The sequence below is a fragment of the Amphiprion ocellaris genome, chromosome 15 (genome assembly GCF_022539595.1).
Source record: "Amphiprion ocellaris isolate individual 3 ecotype Okinawa chromosome 15, ASM2253959v1, whole genome shotgun sequence".
Classification (NCBI taxonomy): domain Eukaryota; kingdom Metazoa; phylum Chordata; class Actinopteri; family Pomacentridae; genus Amphiprion; species Amphiprion ocellaris.
The window spans coordinates 29,215,297-29,237,109 of record NC_072780.1 but is presented as its reverse complement, the minus strand read 5'-3'; the positions used below and the strand labels follow the sequence as shown (position 1 = coordinate 29,237,109).

The window sequence follows — 21,813 nt, the reverse complement described above, 5'->3', positions numbered from 1 at the left end:
TTGTTACTTACACTTGTGTCTAAGAAGAAAAGTGAAGGTTGTGGAAAAGTTTCTTTGGATGACTAAATCAAAACATTTCTGATAATTATATTCCTGTTATTACTATTTTGAGTGCAGCAGTGAAGTGTTGTTCTGTTTGTACTGTAAATTAATAGTGTTGATAACAGTTATAGTTGTTTCTACAGCCTACAACATGATAACAGTGTTGTTTGAGTTTGTAAAAAACTTTTCATAATTTTTAGCCTTTTTTTTGGCCACAATAACAGAAACTTAAAGCACCAGGATGCAAACAACTTGAACTGAGGTATTTTATAGTATTTTGTTTCTGGGTAATGCCTCGTGAATCTTAATGTTAGCAATATGTTTTTATAATATCATATAGTGATTTGCAGCTTGTTTACATGGAAAATGTTCTAATTTCACTTGTTGATGTGACATTGTTTTATCAGAACTTTATTTTAGCAGGAGTATATTATAAATATGATTACATTGTTTATGCAGATTCTAATTTGTCTCTCATAATCAGGGTCGGTAGTTGTGTGATCTCTCTTACATTTAGCTGCCTTTAAAGAGGATGTGATACGGTCACAACCTGTGAAGATGTCCTCTGTGTGTTTAGAGCATTGTGCCACCCAACCTCAACCCAAATGTTGCCATGATTTTTTTATTTGTTCAGTTGTTCTCCAGGAAGCAGTAAAGTTCAGACCATTTGCATTTAGCTTCACAAGAAGTGGCATCAGCTCTACCTGTACACAAACCCCATGTGTGACATCAGCGGTGATCTTATGACAAATGCAAACACATTAGCCGTCATCTATTGTACTGCTGACAGTGTTGACAACAAAGACCTGAAAAGCTCATATTGGAAAGCTTAACACTCATGTAACAGATGAAATGTTTCAGCTGCCACAGTACTGTGAGCTTGTTATAACCGCGACAAACTAAAATGCTAATTTATGAAGTTAAAGTTCACCCTCAAAACTATCTCATTGGAAGGTTCATTTAATAGCTATTCTAGGGCTTTTGATCATATTGCATGCTCTTCCTCTGCAGGTGGAGTAGCTCAGAGGTCATATAAGCTGCTACTGCTTGTCAGTTGTTTTTTAGGACTTTAAAGGGATGAGATTGAAATGATTATTAAAGTCCATGTCCAGTCATTGATTTAAAAAAAAAAAAAAAAGTAATCTCTGAGCAAAAAAGTTTAATTATATACACTACCGGGGTTACTTAGAAATGAAGATAACATTAAATGAATCAGAAATCCAGTGTAGACATTGTTAATGTGGTAAATGACTATTGTAGCTGGAAACGGCTGATTTTTAATGGAATATCTCCATAGGGGTACAGAGGAACATTTCCAGCAACCATCACTCCTGTGTTCTAATGCTACATTGTGTTAGCTAATGGTGTTGAAAGGCTAACTGATGATTAGAAAGTCCTTGTGCGATTATGTTAGCACATGGATAAAAGTGTGAGTCTTCATGGAAAACATGAAATTGCATGGATGACCCCAAACTTTTGAACAGTAGTGTATAAACATGTATATTATTTCATAATGTCCTACCTTAAAATACATTGGATGTAACTCTGTTGTTTCTTTAAAGTGAACAGATCCGTAACCTCTTTGTCCACCTCAACTGCTCACTGCAGCTTGCAAACACCAGCTCACCTGCAACTCCTCTACAATAAACACAGTAAACCTATTCTGGAACAAAATAGCAAGTTGTGATGCTGTAATAAGGCATACATGCTAAAACCAGAAAGGCAGAATAATGATACAGAAAGGTCCATCCTGCAAGTTGACAGGATTGGTTCTTTAGGTTTGTTGTGCATGAAACTACTAAAGCCTTAATAAATGCATTCAGTCCTGCATATTAAAAGAACTATACAGACCTGAATTTCACCCAAAGTTGCATTTAAAACAACAGCTGACGGAACAATTTCACTGCAAGGTCCATTCAGTAGTTGCTCTGGAGCTTTTGATCATCTTGCACAATCTTCCTTGCAAATGTGAAGTCAAGATCCTCTCAGCATTTTGAACTGTTATGCCAACATTGATGAGAAAGCATTAACGTGCTCAGTAAAATAGCAGTTTTACCATCTACATTTCTACATGACATCTCTGCAAACCTTCAGCTAGATTGTGTGAAACCATTGAAAGCTCCAGAACAGCTACCTGAATGAATCTTGTGATGAGATTATTTGCTTCACGGTAATGTATTAAAAATAGTAACTGGATACCTGTTAAGTCTATTGAAGTCTGATTTCCCACTATGGACCAGTATATTCCAGCTGGGACCGGGTTTCTTGAATCCTGCTTTTTTCGTCTTCATCCAATGACTTTTCACAAACTGGTACCACAGGATTTCTACCAAATTACACTGACTGAAAGGCACTTATACTGTCATTATATTATTATTATTATTATTATTATTATTATGTACCACAGGCTGGAAAAGCAACAGAAGTATACTACAGATATGTACTGTAACATATTCCTTGACTTTGTGACACTCTGAAGGTTAGAAAACAGATGACTTGACACTACTGCTATAAGTAAGAGTTGGTCACAGCATTTATTTCCATTTTCTGACAAAACTCCACACAAAAACAAACTCGAGAGACCAATCTGAAAAAGAGAGATCCTTCTATTTTATTTCATTTTCTTGTTTTCTTTTTTTTTTTGCTGCTGTTTCGCAAGTTAAGGTACACTGCCTTATTCCATATTTCCACAGATTTAAATAATGAAATTGGAGAGAAATCTCTTTTTCCGAGGACACAGAAAGATTGCTTTTTTTTTTTTACAGGAGTGAGGTTGGGTGGGGTCAAAGGGAGGCAGGAGGGACGGTAGAGTAGGAGGAGGTGGGTAGTGAAGGCGGGCTAAAGTTTACAAGGACGGAGGGCTTGCACGGTGTTCACAAACAGACAAACGGGGGCAGACAGACAGGCAGGGTGAGGAGAAAAGGGGGAGGCAGTAGAGGAGGACTGAGAGAGAGACAGAGAGAGAGTGAGAGAGGGGGGAGACGGTGTGCTTTGTCATGTCCGAATGAAAACAAGCAGCTCTCAGACCCACTCCGAACTTAAAAAACAAAGAAAAAACATTTTACGAACAATTTTGTTTTTTAAAAAACACTCTATTAGAAAACAACAATAACACAAGCAGAAAAAAACACAGGAGTGAGGGAAAGAGGGAGAGAGGGACACGAAAAAGGAGGGAAGGAGTCCGAAGAAGTGACCTTTTTTTCCACCCAGTTGAGGGCGTGAGTGAGTGAGTGGTTTGGTTTTATGGTGAGATTCTTTATTGGCAGGAGAGGAGGAGGAGGGAGAGAGGATAGCAATAGAAGATTGGCAGTGAGTCAATAGAAATAGAGAGAAAAGACGAGAGAGAAGGGAAAGAAGTGGGCAAAGGGCAGGAAATGGCAGTGATTAAGAAGCTGGATTCGGGTGGCTTTTCCTCTGGCAGGAGAAAAAAAAAAAACAACAAAAAAAGCAGAGACGACAAAAATGACGCCACCCACCCGCTCAAATTGCCAGTTGGGCGTCGAGACGGGAGCTGCCGTGTCGTTGTTCTGCTTGGCAAGAGTGATATCGGTTCTCGTCTTGATTCCTATCATTCTATTTTTTATTCGGTTCCACAAAGCGGTGTAATTCGAGAACACGTATGAGGAGTGGCTACGGCTAACAGTGTAGTAAGAAGCATCAGCACAAACAGTGATACTGGCAGACTAGTGCTGTAGAGACTTTGGATAGAAAACAAGGGGACAGAGGGACGGAGAGGATGGAGAAGATTTACAAACCTCCCCCATCCTCTCCTCTCCTGTCGTTGGTCCTTCTCGTCGTCTTGGCATTTGTTTTTTTTTGTTTGTTTCTTGAGGAAATGAAGATGGAGGGAGGAGTAAACATTGTTTTCTTGTACATTTTTCAGTGTGTGGAGAGGAGAGGAGATGGATGGAAGGAAGGAGAGAGAAAGAGAGAGGGGGAAGATAGAGGAGGAAGGGATGAGTTCAGGGGAAGATGGGGTAAGAAGTAAATGATGCTTTGATACTTTAATAGTACGTCTCTTTTTCCACCCAGCCTGCAGAGACAGAAGAGAAAAGAGGGAAAAAGAACAAGAAGGAGAGAAGAGTTGCCCATCAGAGGATTTAGTGATTCACACTGGTGCAAAGTACTTTATATAAATCACACGTTATCATGCAGAATGTCCACCTTTTTTCTTGTTTCATGCAATCAAAAACATTGCTATATTTCTCATATTTTTTAAACTAAAAATGTGTTTTTACTACACATATGGCAGTTTAATGAAGAAGATTGAAACCGCTTACTTTTTGATTATAGCATTAAAAACAAGCTAGCTGCTGTTTTTTCCTATAGCAGTACCAGACTGCAGAGGTTCATCAGTGGACCAATAATTGTGAAACAATTCTGAAACAGTACACTAGTTTGTGAGTGTGTGATCATACCTCCAGGGTTTCGGCGAAGAATGAGTTTTCGGATCTCATCGTAAACAAAGATGAGGAAACTGTATGGGAATGCACAGAACCACCAGCTGGGCCTGAGAGAGAACAAGTAGAAATAAAGGACAGAGTGAGACTAGTGCTGGTATTGAAGCTTACAGTAGTTCTTACAGTACTGACTGAAAACAAAATAATCCTTTTTAGTTCATTACTGAAGGCTGCTCTTAGGTGTTATGGACCTGCTGAGACTTCTTATGTGATGTTGGGTTACACAAAGAAATCTGACGTGACTTTAAGGGCATTACATATACTACCATACATTACCTATCAAAGTAAAATTAAAGGATTTAACATCATAGCAATGGTGATGATATTTTGGTCTTTGCTGCTTATACTTACTTGAGTGGGTACATCCGTAGTGCCACATCCATACCAGGGCAGTAGGACAGGAAAGCAGCCAGGGCTGTTTCCTCAAAGAGGCCAAAGATCAAAATCTTATTTCTGTAAGATAACAAATACAGAAAGAAGAGATTCTGTTACAGCACAAACCAGCATACAAGGATAAAGTAGGCATAAGGTAGATGTAAAGATAGTGACGAAACAAGAGGTATGAAGAGGAGGAAACCTAAGAAAAATATTCAAGTGTCTGCTGTCTGTGACAAAACTAGGACTCTCAGGTTCTGCTGTGCTCTTCAATAAATACACAACCGCATCAGTTTTTATCTACAATCTAGTTGGGAGTCATAAAAATGGCTTCGAAGGTGACTCCCTGCAGGCAGAATGTGAGGACAGCTGTAGCAACACCGCTATCTGGGTTTGTGTGTCTGGACTATAAATGCTGCCTGCAGAACGGAGCAGAGCAGGAAGAGGACAGCCGAGAAGAGACCAAACAAGATGGAGGGAGGGACACTAGCAAACAAACACACTATAAATTTAATGGTGTGTGAGGATATGTGGGTTTCTACTGACATCTAGTGGAGGCTGTGGGGAACTGCAATAACCAACAATGCCTGGTTGCTATGATATTTGAGATTTCAAAAAAAACTGACAGAGCAGTTTGATACTGACTCTGTCCTTCAGAAAAAAGAATTACATAACTGGAAAAATATTGTGTACATTTAAATTAGATAAACGTACTAAAACAGCAACGCAAAATTGTTCTATTCGAAATAAATGTCCTTCATTCATAATATTCTTCATAAAAGTATAGAAATATTGTAAGCAACAAGTATTTAGTATGAAAAAAGTATTTGCTCTTCAGAAAATAGTACCTAGTAGTACATAGTAAGTTTTTATTAATTTTTAGATTGCAGAAGAAAAATAAATATTAAATGCAAATAAATGTACAATACTTGAGTAGATGTACTGAATTCCTCTCATCCACTCATACCTCCTCATTTTTTTCCAATGTATTATTGTCTATTAACTGACTCAGTGTTACTGTATTAGCCAAAATTTGCTCCGGTTATAAAAGTCAGCAGACATCAGGTGTCTCAAATTCCAAACAAGACCGGTAAAAATACTTCTGTGTATTACAAAATCAGGGAGCTTTTTTTGATGTTGGATGAACAACAAACATTGGGTTTGTTTATCAGGAAGTATAATATCAGTTGTTCACTTATGTAACAAATAAGAGGCCAGTTCTGTTGACGCATTTCACACCTTAGAGCCTGAAACAACCTTCACTCTTACAATCTGCATGATCACTTTATAGTGTAGCTTCTGATAAATTATTTTCATTTTCACTTGATATTGTACTTACTTCATGCCCTGCTGGAACACAGAGTTACGTCTGGTCTTGCAGATGATGACATCTGCCCACTGCACCACCACAATACTGACAAAGAAGGCTGTGTGGCACGTGAACTCCACAATCTTACGCTGCTCATAGGTCTGTACAGAGAAAGAGGAACAGTGAAGCAGGACATATGATGGATGTTTTTTCAGAAAAATCTTTGTTTAAATGCCCTTTCATTCACTGAAAGATTGTTGCAGTGAAATGAGCAGTGTATGAAATATTCTGAGCTTTTTATGAGCCACGAGAGGAAAATGTTACAATGCAGACAACCAACTATCAGAAGCAGTGACAATTTATCAAGTCATGCAAACATAGTTCTACTATACAAGTGAATATAACTGAATGAAAAGAACATCAGTTTTGCAGCAGGTCATTCTTACCCATTGCTGACCATAGCTGTCCTCCAGGTCATTGTTGGAGCGATCGTCCCAGTTGAGCCTGATGCCAACGAGCACAGATGGCAGGAAACCATTTTCAGCCATGATGACAAAATAGGCAAAGAAGCCACCAAGAGCTTGGATCATACCTGCAGGGACACAAAGAGAGTTTGATCATTTATTTATGAGGTTTACCTGACAAAGAAAAGTTCAAAACACTCAAAATAATCATTAAGGCTCTTTTCACATTGTTAACAGCTTGTAATGTGAACTGTAAACTCTAACTGTACTCACCAATCTGTCCATAGGCGATGCTGATGAGCCTCTCATTGACCAGCTTGTCCCTCAGTGGGTTCCTGGGCTGACGCTTCATGATGTCGCTCTCAGCTGCTTCATAAGCCAGAGAGATAGCTGGTACCTAAAAGAGGGAGAGAACAAAGAGACATGGTTGATAAACTGCAAATATTCATTTCAAACTCCACATAAGTGCAGCTGGCTTTTGACATGGTGTAAACATTTATTAGAATTATTATCACTATACTAATGCAAGAAAAACTTGTTTTTTAAACTGTGTTTTCATGATCATTTAGTGTTAATAACTGGGCCCATTTATTGAATCCATTTACTCTGAGACAAGAGGAATGACAGGGCTGCTTTTTAAATACCTTCCCCACAGTGCCACCTAGTGTTCTTATGTATCCTTAGCCATGTACATGAAGTTAACCTCTGTTCCATTTTTTGTGCTGTTGTGTACAATGATGTTCACATACAGTGCTTCATTAAACACTCTCTCTGGTGAAAATCTTTTGTTTTTACCATTTCATCATGTTTCTACATGCCAGAAGACACATCATGAGCAAACTATTATAATTTCCACCTTCAAACTGCAGCGCACTGATGACAGTCTCAACCTAAAGATCCAATCCTGTCAATTTACAAGGTGTGAATTTCTGTATTATTATTCAGAACCAGTTTCTAGTTCAAAAATATAAAGCTGAATTACTTAAATATTAAAAATTTGCCTGTGTTGTGTAGAGCATTTTTACGGAGTTGGAGCAGAGTTGTAGGTGAGCTAGTGAGTTTAAACTGAAGTGACTGGACAGACAAGCAGGAACTTCATAGATCTGCACATGCTGATGGAAACAACAGTGTAAAGTTACATCTGAGCTATTTTAAAGAAAAGAGGGATTATGTTAATTGAAAAATAACTTCTAAATATGTAACTGTAACACACATAATTTATATTTGAAGGGTTTAATAAATACACAGAAACAGACTTTAGGAGTAACAGTGCAGATCTTTTAATTCTGGCAAAAATACACCAAATGTTTCTATGTAATCTGTAGATTTCTGTTGCAGGTTTTTGCTACAAATATTAGTTTTACTTAACAGTTGTTAGTAGAGCTACAATAAATGCTTGACACAGATATGCACATGTTTGTGTACTGTTGTCATTTATTCTTTTACATCCATTAATGTCGAGAAGGGGCTGCACAGTGGCGTAGTGGTTAGCACTTTCGCCTTGCAGCGAGAAGGTCCCTGGTTCGCGTCCCGGCTTTCCCGGGATCTTTCTGCATGGAGTTTGCATGTTCTCCCTGTGCATGCGTGGGTTTTCTCCGGGTACTCCGGCTTCCTCCCACAGTCCAAAAATATGCTGAGGTTAATTGATTATTCTAAATTGCCCGTAGGTGTGAATGTGAGAGTGATTGTTTGTCTCTGTATGTGGCCCTGCGACAGACTGGTGACCTGTCTAGGGTGTCCCCTGCCTTCGCCCGAGTCAGCTGGGATAGACTCCAGCCCCCCCATGACCCTAGTGAGGATTAAGCGGTGTATAGATAATGGATGGATAATGTCGAGAGGTCAAACATCTGTGACAAGAATGGAGAGCTCACACAAGAGCTTCTGCATTTTTACAGCCTGATTGGACATGAACTGTTTGGAGCTGCATGCCACAGTGTATGAGTGCATGAGTGTCTGTTTTTCTTACCATGTCAGTTCCCAGGTCGATGCAGAGGATGGTGATGGTGCCCAGAGGCAATGGGATGTTGACCAAGATGAAAAACAGGAAGGGGGTGATCTCTGGGATGTTGCTGGTCAGAGTATAGGCAATGGATTTCTTCAGATTGTCAAAGATCAGACGACCTGGGAGGACGGAGGTGTTACGTTAATATAATAAACTAAATAACAGACTGCAGAACAAAAGAGGAACTCACATCAATTACATACTGCACACGTGATTTTCATCAGGGTTCATTCTCAAGGTAAAAATAATTTTAGCTCAGCTTTCTTCAAACCATCCCTCTATTCTTCTGTCTCCCTCTTCACAATCCCCTTTTTTGTCGTCCTTTCTCCCTCCTTTAGTGCATCTCTCACCTTCCTCTACTCCAGTGACAATGGAGGCAAAGTTGTCGTCTAGCAGGATCATGTCTGCAGCCTGCTTGGATACGTCTGAGCCAGAGATTCCCATGGCAACACCAATGTCAGCCTTTTTCAGAGCAGGAGAGTCGTTCACACCATCACCTGTCACGGCCACGATGGCTCCCTGACAGAAAACGAGATGAACAGGCTCAAATCAGGGCCATAAAATGCTACAAACTGAACATTGTTAACATTCATTTACTTGTGTGCACTTGTAAGTGAATGTATAGTGAATGTACCTGTCTCTGGCAGCCTTCTACAATGATGAGCTTCTGCTGTGGGGAGGTTCTGGCAAAGACAATCTCTGTGTGGTTCCTCAAAATATCGTCCATCTGCTCCTGAGAGAGGTCTTTCAGATCTGTGCCGTGAATCACACAGGCCTTGGCATCCCTACACAACAAAGACAACAAAGCATATCACTTAATTTTGTGTACCAAATCCTAAATACAACTGTAATATAGGAAGTCTTTATAGCCCCAGCTGATAAGGATGAATTCAAATATCCTTTACTGCTTTAGCTATGCAAATGAGGTTATATGCATGAATGCTTTAAAGGTCCGACATTGTGGCCCCTTTCAGCAAACTAATCAAAGTCTCACATGTCCTGACATGTCATGACATGACTGTATGAACCATAGTTTAAGGGCTGGTCTACAGGGGCCGTTTTGCTCTGGTAACAATGAGCTGCTGGTGTTCCTGCCTCCTTCAGGAAGAAAACTCTCTCTATATCTTCAATTGACAGCGCTTGAACTGAACGTTTACTGGGCAGTTAGTTGTTACAGAGCACCTGGACTATACTTACATTGGTTTGCAAAGCTGGAAGGCTTGTTGCAGGTGGGCATTAGCAATGGAAGAAGTGAACATCTTTTTATTTTACATCTCCCAAGTTATAAACAATCACAAAACACAATAAAATTGAAACTCCACCATATTGGACCTTTAATTGTTGATTTGTGTTTTACCTGGGGTTGACCTGGCTGACAGGGATGTTCAGACGTGCAGCAATGTCTTCAACTGTTTCGTTGCCCTCAGAGATGATACCCACACCCTTGGCAATGGCCTTGGCAGTGATTGGGTGGTCACCAGTCACCATAATAACCTGAAAGACAAAAGAAAGAAGGTGAAGAAAAGGTAGGCGTTGAAAAAGAAAAAAAATGAGAAAACTGGAAACAATTGAGAAGGACAACAGGTAGGAGAGGAATAGGACAAATAGGATTAGTAAGCAGAGGTAGAAATAAAGTAAAAGGAGAGACTGAAGCAGAAGACAAACATGTTGCCGAATGTGAAACAAAACAGAAAAAGAATACACTTCAATACTAAAATGTCATCCACAACCTTCAGATTCAGGTGAATCCATTGTTGAGGTTTTTTTTGGTCCTGTAAATGTCAGAACTGAAAGCTGCCCACCTTGATGCCAGCAGAGCGGCATTTGCCCACAGCGTCGGGCACGGCAGCACGGGGAGGGTCAATCATGGACATGAGGCCCACAAAGCAAAGGTTGTCGGTCTGAAAGTTGACATCATCTGTATCGAAGGCAAAACCTTTGGGGTATTTGTCCTCTGGCATAAACAGGTGGCAGAAACCTGAACAAATTGGAAAAGGAGGGAGAATGGAGGAAATGTAACAGAATGGTTCAACAAGACACAAAAGGAAACAGAGTATCCTAAAACTGTATCATGGACCTCTAATTCTATCATGATTTTGCTAATAATCACTATTTTCCGGTCGTCCTTACCCAGCACTCTCTCTCCCAGTCCTCCCAGTTCCAGGTAGGCGTTCTGGAAAGCCTCTTTCATCTCATCGTCCATTGGCTGCTCCTTGCCCTGCACCATGATGGTGGAGCAGCGGTCCAGGATCCTCTCTGGGGCTCCCTTCATTACCAGCAGGTAGCGGTTGTCATTTTCATCCTCACTTTCGTGAATTGAGAGCTGAGAGGCAGAATGACAAATTAATACTATTTAGTATGCAGGGATTTTTTTTTTTTTTTAAACTCTTTATTTTGTTATTTTTCAAATATATAAACAACGGGGACAAAAACCGTACATAACATAAAATAAAATAAAATAGTACAAGAGGGGGCATACAAATTCTCATTTAGTTGAGTGAGCATTGTCTTTGTCTTTGAATAATGTCCATTTTCTCCAGTTTTGTGTAAAGTCACCTGCTTTGATTCGCAGGTGAAAGGTCATTTTCTCCATCGCATAGATCTCCTCCATAATGTCCATCCAGTGTCCTGTTTGTGGAGCATCACTTTTCAACCAGTTTCTTGTAATGGCCTTCTTATAGGCAACAATCATTATTTTGAGGAGGTACCTATCTTCTTTCATAACAACTCCTTCTGGGAGCAATCCCAGATACAGAACTCGTGGGTCCCTGGGAACCTTATAATTTAGAATGTCCTCCAAAAGTCCAATACTGTCATCCCAGAAGGATTGTAATTTGGCACATGACCAGAAAATATGACTGTGATTGGCGTTATAGCTTCCACATTGTCTCCAACATTTTTGTTGTAATCCAGTCTGTTTGCTTTTAATTTGAGGCGTGACAAAGAAACGTGTCAGATTTTTCCAGCCAAACTCTCTCCAGCGTTTGGAGCTCGTAGAGCTGTGTTGTGTTTTACATATTAGACTCCAATCACACTCTGAAATCTTGGTCTGTAATTCACTTTCCCATTTAGATTTTATATACAGTGAAGTGTTACCGTTACATTTCTGTAGACATGTGTATAGTTTAGAGACAGCTTTGGAGGGCATTTCCTTATAAGCATCCGTCATCGTTTTAACCAGCACATTGCTCTCTGGTGATAAAACAGTTTTTACCTGTGTATTAAAGAAGTGTCTTAGTTGTAAGAAACGAAACAAGTCTTTGTTTTCTAGTTCAAATTCGTTTTTAACCCTTTCAAATGATTTAAAAATGTTACCTTCTGTCAGTGTGCATATGGCTGTAATACCTCTATCTGTCCATGTTGTAAAGGTTTTGTCAATTTGTCCTGGTCTGAAAAGAGTTGTCTGCGAAGGCCATAGCAATAACCTACAGTCTCCTTCAAGTTTATATTTTCTAACTATATCTGTCCATGTTTTTAGTGTTTCAGAAACAGTGAAGTTGTCGTCTTCCTGGTGTCTGTAGCGTTTTTCTCCTAACCTGGTCTGAGGTAGACTTTTGCTCTGGGTGAACTCTATATTCTTCCATTTAGCATAATATTCTGGAGAACACCAACATGCTACGTATTTCAACTGAGCAGCGTGAAAGTATTCTCTTAAGTTGGGTAACGCAAGGCCTCCGTTTAGTTTCTCCAGTTGGAGTGTTTTGAATTTGACTCTGGGTCTTTTGCCTTCCCAAATGAATCGTGATATCTGCTTATCCCACGATGTAAATTGAGAGTCTGGGATCCGAACCGGTAGAGAGAGGAATAGGTACAACAGTCTAGGCAGTATATTCAGCTTTATTGCCTCAATTCTTGAGCTAAAATCTGAAGTTATTGATAACCACTTTGACAGGTCTTTCTGTATGTTGTTGTTGATTTTATGGTAATTTATCTCATAGAGCTTATTCAGGTCTTGTGTAATAAAGACTCCAAGATATTTTATATTTCCCAAATCCCATTTTAATTTATATTTCTGTCTGATGGAGCTGCTCGGTGTGTAGTTCACGCACAGGACCTGTGTTTTATTTATATTAAGTTTGTACCCAGATTTCTGGCCAAAATTATCTAGGACTGACAGAAGTTTGGGAAATGTTGAGTCTGGGTTCTTTAAGTATGTGACAATATCGTCAGCAAATAATCCTATTTTATGTTCTTCTTGTGCTATTGTAATTCCTTTGAGTTCATCATTCTGTCTAATTTCCTGGGCCAGTGGCTCTATGAAGAGAGCAAATAGGGTGGGGCTCAGACAACATCCCTGCCGGGTGCCTCTATAAAGTGTAAAATTATCTGTTAAGGTGCCGTTGATCTTAATTCTGGCAGTTGGCTCATTATAGAGGGTTTGGATACATTTAATGAATTGACTGCTGAAGCCCATCCTCTCCAACACAGAGAAAAGAAAGGGCCAGCTGACACGATCAAAGGCCTTCTCTGCGTCAAGGCTGATTAAGACTGCACTTGTTTTTTGTTTATTGATTGTATCTATTAGTTGTATTGTCCTTCTAATGTTATCTTGGGTTTGTCGGCCTTTTATGAAACCTGTCTGGTCTTCATCTATTAGCTCTGGCAGTAAATGTTCCAATCTTCTAGAAATTATCGAAGTAAATAATTTGTAATCGACATTAAGGACAGAGATCGGTCGGTACGACTCACAGTTCTCTTTATTTCTACCTTCCTTGGGGATTACAGATATGACCGCTTCATTCCAGGAAGGGGGGATTTCAGCGCGTTTGAGTGACCAGTTAAAAGACTCTAACAATAGAGAGGAGACCTCCTGCTTGAAGATTTTATACCACTCATTTGGGTATCCATCACTCCCAGGGCTTTTATTAGTCTTCAGTCTACTGATGGCCTTGTCTAGCTCTTCTTTTGTTATTGGAGAGGTTAGAGCTTTGTTTTGATTAGTACCTATGGTAGTATGCAGGGATTTTGGTTTGTGTTAATAAGAAACTGATAGATTCTGTTTGTTATCATGTGCACTAAAGTAAAGAGTCCCTTACCTGATACTTGTTGGTGGAGTTAAACGGGATCTCAGCCACCTTCTTATTCTTGTCCCTCATGCTTTTGACGGCGCCACAAGACAACTCAATACACTTCAGCAGCGCTGACTCGGAGGCGTCACCAGCTACCTCACGCTTAAGGATGGGCAAAGATTCCTGTCCTGCCTTGAATACAGCACGGTTGCACAGAGCAGCGATGCGAGCCAAAGACACCCATGTTGTGGAGCTCTTGTCGAAGGAGGAGCCTATAGGGGAAAAAGGGAAATTCCTTGACAATTGGCCTACTGTATCCCTGTGAGGTTGGCTAAACTTCTTTACAATTTTATGAACCAGAAACTACCAGGATGCAGACAAAAGGTAAAATGAAATCATGACATATCATCTTCCGTTCCATTCATTAAAATGCAGTTAGCCTAAGGTTTTGAGCAATGTAACTGAAAGGTATTCAGAAGTCTACTTTACATCTTTTAGCTTGATTTGACTGCTGGTTAAATCTCAAAGCACAACGGAAGACTAATGAAAGACGAATAGCTAAAGTAATAAATTTATACACATTTAGTGCTCGTTTCTTTGGGATGCTGCCGAGTAATTGGCACAGCCTTGAGAAATAAAGGTCATAACAGTCTTAGTAATGATTGCATGAAGACGGTGATTTAATGCACGAAAGTCTCACCAGACTGGTCTTCAGTCGTGTCAGCCTCATGGATCTGATTGTCGAACCACATGTGGGCCACGGTCATCCTGTTCTGGGTCAGCGTGCCCGTCTTGTCTGAGCAGATGGTGGAGGTGGAGCCCAGAGTTTCCACAGCCTCCAAGTTCTTTACCAGGCAGTTCTTACGAGCCATTCGCTTAGCAGTCAGTGTCAAACACACCTGGAAGACAAACGTGGCAAGAAAGACAAACGCAAAGGAAGAAATAGGAAAAGTAAAGGGAAGGCACAACAGTAAGGACAGAAAGACAGATGGAAACCAGAGGGGAAAAGTTGTTGATTGAAAAAGACCAAAGGAAAGAAGAGACACAAACAAATGAAAGGGAGAGAGATGAATAAGGATTAGTATCTACATGGTAGATTAACAGCACAGATGAGCATCTCCAGGCACTAAACTAACTTCTGCCAATACTGTACCTGAAACACTTAACCAAACCTAAGAGCTAAAGCATCCAGATGCCTGGAGACATTCATCCTACGCTACAAATATCCCTCTATATAGCAAAATGCACTAAACTTAAAAACACATCTCAGAAATAAGAACACAGCCCAACAAGCGATGCAGAGAGAACATGAGGCATGAACGAGTGAAGCAGTGCAGCAGAGCAGCGGTGCAATTATGTTATCATGCCAAGTACGGCAAGACCAATGGGCCAAACAGAACTAGCCATGGCCAAGCAGAGCAGGCCGAATTCAGTTCAAGGGGCTAACTACTCAGTGGCCTAATGTCATTACATTAGCTAGCCGTTGTCATTGCAGACAGCACCGCGACTGGCCTGGAAAAGAGAGAAGGAGACATACAAAGAGGAAGATGGAGAGAGACAAACACATGGGCTGCATAGGGAGAAAGAGAGAGATGAAGAGACAACACAGCACCTTCACCACAGAAACAGATACTGACACCGAGAGAGTGTTAAAGCACAACAATACACACATACAAACAAAGATGCACACAAACATACAGCAACATCAGACTGCATAGAAAACACAAAAGCACAGAAAACAGAACACAACACCAGCCAAATCACTGTACACAACACACAAAATGAAACACATTTGCACAAAAAACTCTACAGAAAGCACACAGTCAGACATGGGTACAACTGACATTTAGTGATAACACCAGTTTAAGTATAATCTGTTATCTACTGTAACATAACTTTCTTAACCACACAATCTGCAATACAGTGTCTCATTTTAGGCTAAAACAAACTGCAGATACAACTACTTTCAATGTCAGCGAAAGCTGTTTGGGTAGAAAAATAGTCCTTAAATGATAAGCACGTAATGGAAGCTGTTACTGTTTTGCCAACACATCACTGCAAGCTAAAAACGAAGCATTTTTTTCTCTGAATATGTGTAGCTTAGATAAATATATCAAGTTACTGTTGGCTACACAAGAAACACAGCTACACAAAGGGATCCACAACTTCACAAACACCTTGTAAAGACACTCCACCATATTATACGACTACAAACTACTGCTACTAATATTTCAGTTCTTTTAAAGGATTACAAACACATCTAACATCTCCATCACACACATAAACACTCACACCATATACTCCTTCCTTATCTGTCTGCCTACTCACAGTGACTGTGGCCAGCAGTCCCTCGGGCACATTAGCCACAATGATACCGATGAGGAAGATGACGGCTTCCAGCCAGGAGTAACCCAGGATGAGTGAGAGGATGAAGAAGGTCACGCCGAGGAAGACGGCCACGCCCGTGATGATGTGGATGAAGTGCTCGATCTCCTTGGCAATGGGTGTCTGAGGAGCAGAAAGAGCCGATGTTTGACTGACTGAAGGGGAACACTTCATATCTGCAGTTGAAGTTTGAGTAACATTCTTAAAACTTAATGAAACTATGAAACTAAGATCTTTCATTGTAGCTTAGGTACAGTCATTTCACAGTTAAATGGCTGAACTTTTACTCAAACCACCTCTAACATAAGCCTCTTTCTTGAATGAAGAATTAATACAAAAACAATGTGTAAAATAGCACAACGGGTATTTGATACATAACTATAAAAAAAAGGTGTGGTGCATTGATGAATGAGCATGTAGCTCTGTGTAAAATCATGAGGCTTCTGGGCCTCACTGCAGAGCATTTCAGCAGTGATAATGAATACCTTGCCAGTCTCCAGGCCTGAGGTGAGGGTAGCAATGCGGCCCATCACTGTACGATCACCGGTGCACACAACGATACCACGTGCAGTTCCTGGACAAACAGAGGGAGAAGTTACATACACCTACATCGGCTGTCATCTATGTTGGAAAACAGTCCCACCCCCTGCGGGACACTCTGACAGCTCCTTTGGCAACAAGCGGCTTTATCCACGGTGTGTGAAGCAGAGATACAGCAGGTCTTTAATTCCTGCTGCTGTCAGACTTTACAACCAGCACTGCATTCAGAAGGTCACACACTGAACAATTGGCACACTTCACTCTAGCAACAACATCAATGCAATAAAACCTGTGCATTCTGAATATTTTGTACAGTTAAAGTCTCTATGGAATATATTTTTTTTTCTACATATCCAAGAATGTGTCCAATAGTATTTTCTAAGGGTCTGTGCAGTATCCTTCTGTAAATATCAGTATTTTCCAACATATGGAGGGAATTGTACAATATCAACAGTACTCCTGTATATACCTTGTTTATTTTTATGTTTCAAGTTTTGTCCCTACATTTTTAAACTATCTCCTTGGTTCCGGTAACTCTGCAAAAGTTCCTGATGTGGGACTAATAAAGACATATCTTGTCAAAATTATATACTTCTCTATCAATTGAGAAAAAAATGGAGAAAGAGAAAAACAAAAGTAGATACATCAGGAAGAAAATGTGCAGATGTTGAGTATAGATGGATAGACTTGTGACGATGCTTTAAAGCAGTGGTTTCCAATCTGTTTGGCTTGGAGCACCCCTATAAGATGCACCCCAGCCTCACAGCAGACGAAGCTTCGTGCCCCCTCTCTGATCTCTGGCGCCCCCCCTAGAGGCCAGGTTGGGAACCACTGCTTTCAGGTATACTGCTGAACTTATTGTTAACAATATGTCCACAAGAGGGCACCCACAGATCACCATTTTCCTTCAACTACTGTGAGCAGACTAATGTGAACTGCAGGATCTCCCAGCAATGAGATGATATCATCGAGGTTAACGGGATCACTTTCCTAATCAACAGGCTCCCTTGATGAATAGTGACGGGACAGAACACTCCATCAGACCAGAAGTCTTTGTTTGCAGGACAATTAGAGGACTAAATGGTAATATGCAAAGAGTATACATGATAAAGATAATGGTAATAAAGATGATTTTGATTTTAGAAAGGTGTGGTGATGATGGAGAACTTACCCTCGACACAGTTGGTGGAGAAGAAGGCAATGTTGCGGGTTTCCAGGGGGTTGTCATGGGTGCAGTCAGGTGACCTGGTCTGGGGCTCCGATTCACCAGTCAGGGATGAGTTGTCCACCTGGTCAGAAAAGGAAAAAACATTGTATTAGTGTCAGTGAGGAAGAGGAAGATAGGGGAATGAGTAACTGGTGTACTCTAATCATGTCAGGACTGTGCACAAAGTCAGACAAACACCTTTACTGACTTGAAACTCCAGAGGCATTTTACTTCTGGGCAGCGTTACGGAAAATGTCATCTCCCAGGGCCTGAGTAAATACAGAAATGTGTCTGTGCCTGACGCTCACCTTGCAGCCATGGGAGGAGATGATGCGGAGGTCAGCGGGGATCCTGTCTCCTCCTTTCACCTCCACCAAGTCTCCTGCCACGACCTGCTCAGCATTGATCTGCATCTTCTCTCCCTCACGGATCACCAAGGCTTGCTGGGAACAGACAGAAAGAGAGACAGCAACAGAAACAAGTTATTACATATTCTTTTATTTCAGTAGAGCAAATAGATAAAGCACAGTCAGCTATCACAAAGCTGAAGTCTGGTAACATTTAATGCCAAAAATAACACAAAATATCTGCAATAACACTATTTAGATAAAAGGCAAGACAGAACATCAGGATAAAACTGAAATAACTGAAACGTGCATCACAGATTGGCAAAAAGAAATAGTGTAAAAGCTGCAGCAGCTCCATTAAATGAGTTTTTCTGCCAAATGCACACACACAGAACCTTGAGACCCCATATGATACACTTAAAGTGATCCTATGACCAGTTTTCATTATCCTTTGGTCTCTGAAGGTTTGGTCCCTTCAGGATTTGATATGTAATCATCCTTTGAGTAAATTCAGTCTAATTACAGTTTCAGTCGTTAATGCAGACTTCTTTGTAATGCTCCGATCCAAGGACTACCATTAAGGTTGTCACAAAAAGACAAACTCAAAGAAACATGCAAAGGTATTCTCATCTAAAAACAAGAACCACCTTTTGTGTTTCTTCAGCTATTCCACTGTTGCTGCTCATCCTTGCAAACCTGAATAGTTTCAACTAGCAATTTTTGTAAAAAACCTTTTGGGAATCTGGCAAATCTGGCAGCAATGAGTACAGATATATCTCCTGATTATCCTACTTTAGATTTGTTAAGCATCTTCTATCTGAGGGACCATGCTCTTAAAGGACTCCATGTTCTTGGAGCACTCAATCGTATAGAACAAGACAAGCAGGTCTTTAAATAAGAATGAATACAATAACAATATACAACAGTATCTGACAAAAATGTACCAGCAGGTCTGGTGTATTTGTAAATGAATGTGTAGCTCTGCATCTGATCATGAGGATTTGGTGCCTTGTTGAAGAGCACTTTACCAGTAATGATTCATACCTTGCCAGTCTCCAGGCTGAAAAACAATTCCAAGAAATCTGGCAGCAACAACCTCAAATATATCTCCCAATTATCCTGCTGCTGATGTGTTGAACGTCTGTTACCTGAGGGACCATGTTCTTAAAGGACTCCATGATCTTGGAGCTCTTAGCTTCTTGGAAATAGGAGAAGCAGCCGGTGATGATGACGACAGCTGACAGCACGATACCCAGATACAACTACAGGGGCAGAGACAGAGAGAAGGGGGAAGAAACGAATATGAGACCTCATGTACAAATTAATTCACCTTTATCTAAAACTGTACCACATCAGAGGAAAGGACAAAAAAATACAGTGGAGGATCACAGACAGAGAAACTTGCTTGAAAAATCCAAAATGAGCCCTTCTGACATCAAATACTGGATTTTGAAAGGAGTGCAAAAGGATATTTCAGGAAATGGAAGCTTCTAAATTCTAGAAATAACACGAATCATCTTTAAGACTTTTATTTAAGCCTTGGATAGCTGACAGAAGCATGTGATTTGATTTGGGCTCAATGACCTGAACATTGTCCATCTGTTTGCTGTCTGCTCTGCTGGTGGTTTTATGACTCTGCTAGTCTGTCTGCTGTCTCATGTTTTACAGGATCTTCATTAGAATGTCTTTTAAATAATCTTCCCATATCGGTGCTCTCATCTTTGCCCTGCACTATCTGATGTAAGTGCAGCCATTTACCAGAGTGTGACTTTATATAGTGATGTGACACAGTCTGGGTCGCTTGTACTGACTCAACACTGACTCCTTCCTGTAGTCTGACCCGTGTATTTTGTCCTTTCATGCTGAGTGTGTCAGAGCCGTTTAGCCTCAGTCCTCGGCTCTGCTCAGCGCTCTGACCCGACATGAAGCAGTGCTGACCCATGAACACCCGTCTCTTACTCTGCCATTACCAACGCCAGGAGACAAACGCTTCCTGTGGCGAGCCCAAAATGGATGCTAACAGCATGGTGTCTGTCACTCTAAAGATGGGTCGGCTGCCATGATTTGGACAAACAGCTGACACAACCTTTACCACTGACACAAACTCGTCCCTAAGGACTCATGACTCAGCAAATTTCTTTGTAAAGTGAAATGCTAGAGGACAGAGAACAGACACCGGCAGCAACTCATCCTTCTCTATGAGTCTACTCTCCCTAGGAGTTGAATTTTTGCTTCTCAAAAGTGCTGGTGTTTGTAATTTGAATTAGAATTTTAGTATTTGATTGTCATGACCTTAAATTTTGCAAGTAAAACAATTTTCCTTTCGTGTCATGGATCAGGAACCCTATGCACTATTTACAATGATGGATATACCTGTACTAGCATCTCTCTGTACTGGTTAACTGATAAACACAGAATTTATTTTAAAAAAAAAATAAAAATTGTCTGTTTATAAAATCATAGAATAGCCACTTAACTGTCAACCAGAACATACACTAGTTGGTGCACATTATGACTGAAATTCCGATGCAACAAGCTCGCCATCGGATCACGCATGAGTTGCTACTTAGGTACATTTCTGACTTTCTCTGCCCCTACAGAGCCTACTACACCTCTAGGCTTCTCAGATCAGGGCTTTTGCAGCAGCAATTCCCTTCCTCTTTCAATCAAATCACCACTGATATTTTCAAGAACAATCTGAAGACGTACATGTTTTCAGTGGCGTTTGGCAGCTCTTAATGGTCCAAACATTTCATACTTACTTTATTTCAGAAATGGATCTTACTAGTTGCTTTTCTGTTTTGCCTGCTTTAATATTTTATACTACTCAATTTTGCAAATCGATTTTAGAAGTCTTATCCTGTCTTCAAGTTTGCACGTATTTCATTGATGCCTGTCCGAAAAAAACCTAAGTTGACATTGGTCAACTTAGGTTTTTTTAAATGTACTATATCAATCAAATTGATTTGACCTGACATGCAAAGTTTTATATTCCTATTCTAATATACAGTACTTGTACAATATAGCTGTCTATGCACAGACAGGATCATAGTCTTGAAATGACCAAGAAATGTCACTTGTCCTCCACCATTTGGGAATATAGTTCTATTGAGCATTGAGCTGGCTGCCAAATTTGCTCACTAGCTGTATTTCCTCTGATTCATTTAATCTGCTAGGTAGCTAATTAATCAGAGAGCTATACAACGTTGCTTGTTAGAAATTACATTTAAAACGAGCTTTTATTATTTTCATAATTTTATGAGCTCTATTTCCTTTAGTTGAAGATTGAGCATTCATCCTATCAACCGTCGTGACAACCCTCCACTTACATTATCCCCAGCGGGCTCGTCCTCCGTCGCAGCCTGGATGGCGTAGGCCAGGAAGCAGAGGATGGCACCAATCCACAGCAGGATGGAGAAGCCACCAAACAGCTGACGACAGAACTTAACCCATTCTGGGGTGGTTGGGGGAGGGGTCAAGGCATTGAGGCCATCCCTTGCCAGGTACTCTGCTGCCTTGGCATTGGTCAAACCCTAGGAGTGTGGCAGAGGGAATGGAGAGGGCAAGAGAGAAGATGGATTATTGAAAGGGAGATGGATGAGTATAAGTAAGAGGGTGGCAGAGAGGCGGGAGTTAGAGAAAGAAAAGACGCAAGCAAGGAAGGATGGAGCGT

At 40.5% G+C, this 21,813-nt stretch overlaps 1 protein-coding gene across 1 annotated transcript in view; it reads right to left on the bottom strand.

Annotated features, from left to right (window-relative positions):
- Positions 1-2,551: 2,551 nt before the first annotated feature.
- The window catches only part of atp1a3a (ATPase Na+/K+ transporting subunit alpha 3a), a 34,714-nt gene continuing 15,452 nt past the window's right edge, over positions 2,552-21,813 (bottom strand). The window contains exons 4-23 of the mRNA XM_023262146.3: positions 21,470-21,673; positions 19,289-19,402; positions 18,102-18,236; positions 17,758-17,875; positions 16,532-16,620; positions 15,990-16,169; positions 14,362-14,560; positions 13,689-13,933; positions 10,783-10,975; positions 10,455-10,630; positions 10,010-10,146; positions 9,287-9,437; positions 9,003-9,171; positions 8,617-8,771; positions 6,924-7,047; positions 6,633-6,778; positions 6,217-6,347; positions 4,854-4,955; positions 4,461-4,552; positions 2,552-4,075 (exon numbers count right to left, since the gene is read on the bottom strand). Coding sequence (XP_023117914.1) covers positions 4,047-4,075; positions 4,461-4,552; positions 4,854-4,955; positions 6,217-6,347; positions 6,633-6,778; positions 6,924-7,047; positions 8,617-8,771; positions 9,003-9,171; positions 9,287-9,437; positions 10,010-10,146; positions 10,455-10,630; positions 10,783-10,975; positions 13,689-13,933; positions 14,362-14,560; positions 15,990-16,169; positions 16,532-16,620; positions 17,758-17,875; positions 18,102-18,236; positions 19,289-19,402; positions 21,470-21,673 — 2,889 coding nt within the window. The 3' untranslated portion in view covers positions 2,552-4,046. The remainder of the gene's footprint in view (positions 4,076-4,460; positions 4,553-4,853; positions 4,956-6,216; positions 6,348-6,632; positions 6,779-6,923; positions 7,048-8,616; positions 8,772-9,002; positions 9,172-9,286; positions 9,438-10,009; positions 10,147-10,454; positions 10,631-10,782; positions 10,976-13,688; positions 13,934-14,361; positions 14,561-15,989; positions 16,170-16,531; positions 16,621-17,757; positions 17,876-18,101; positions 18,237-19,288; positions 19,403-21,469; positions 21,674-21,813) is intronic.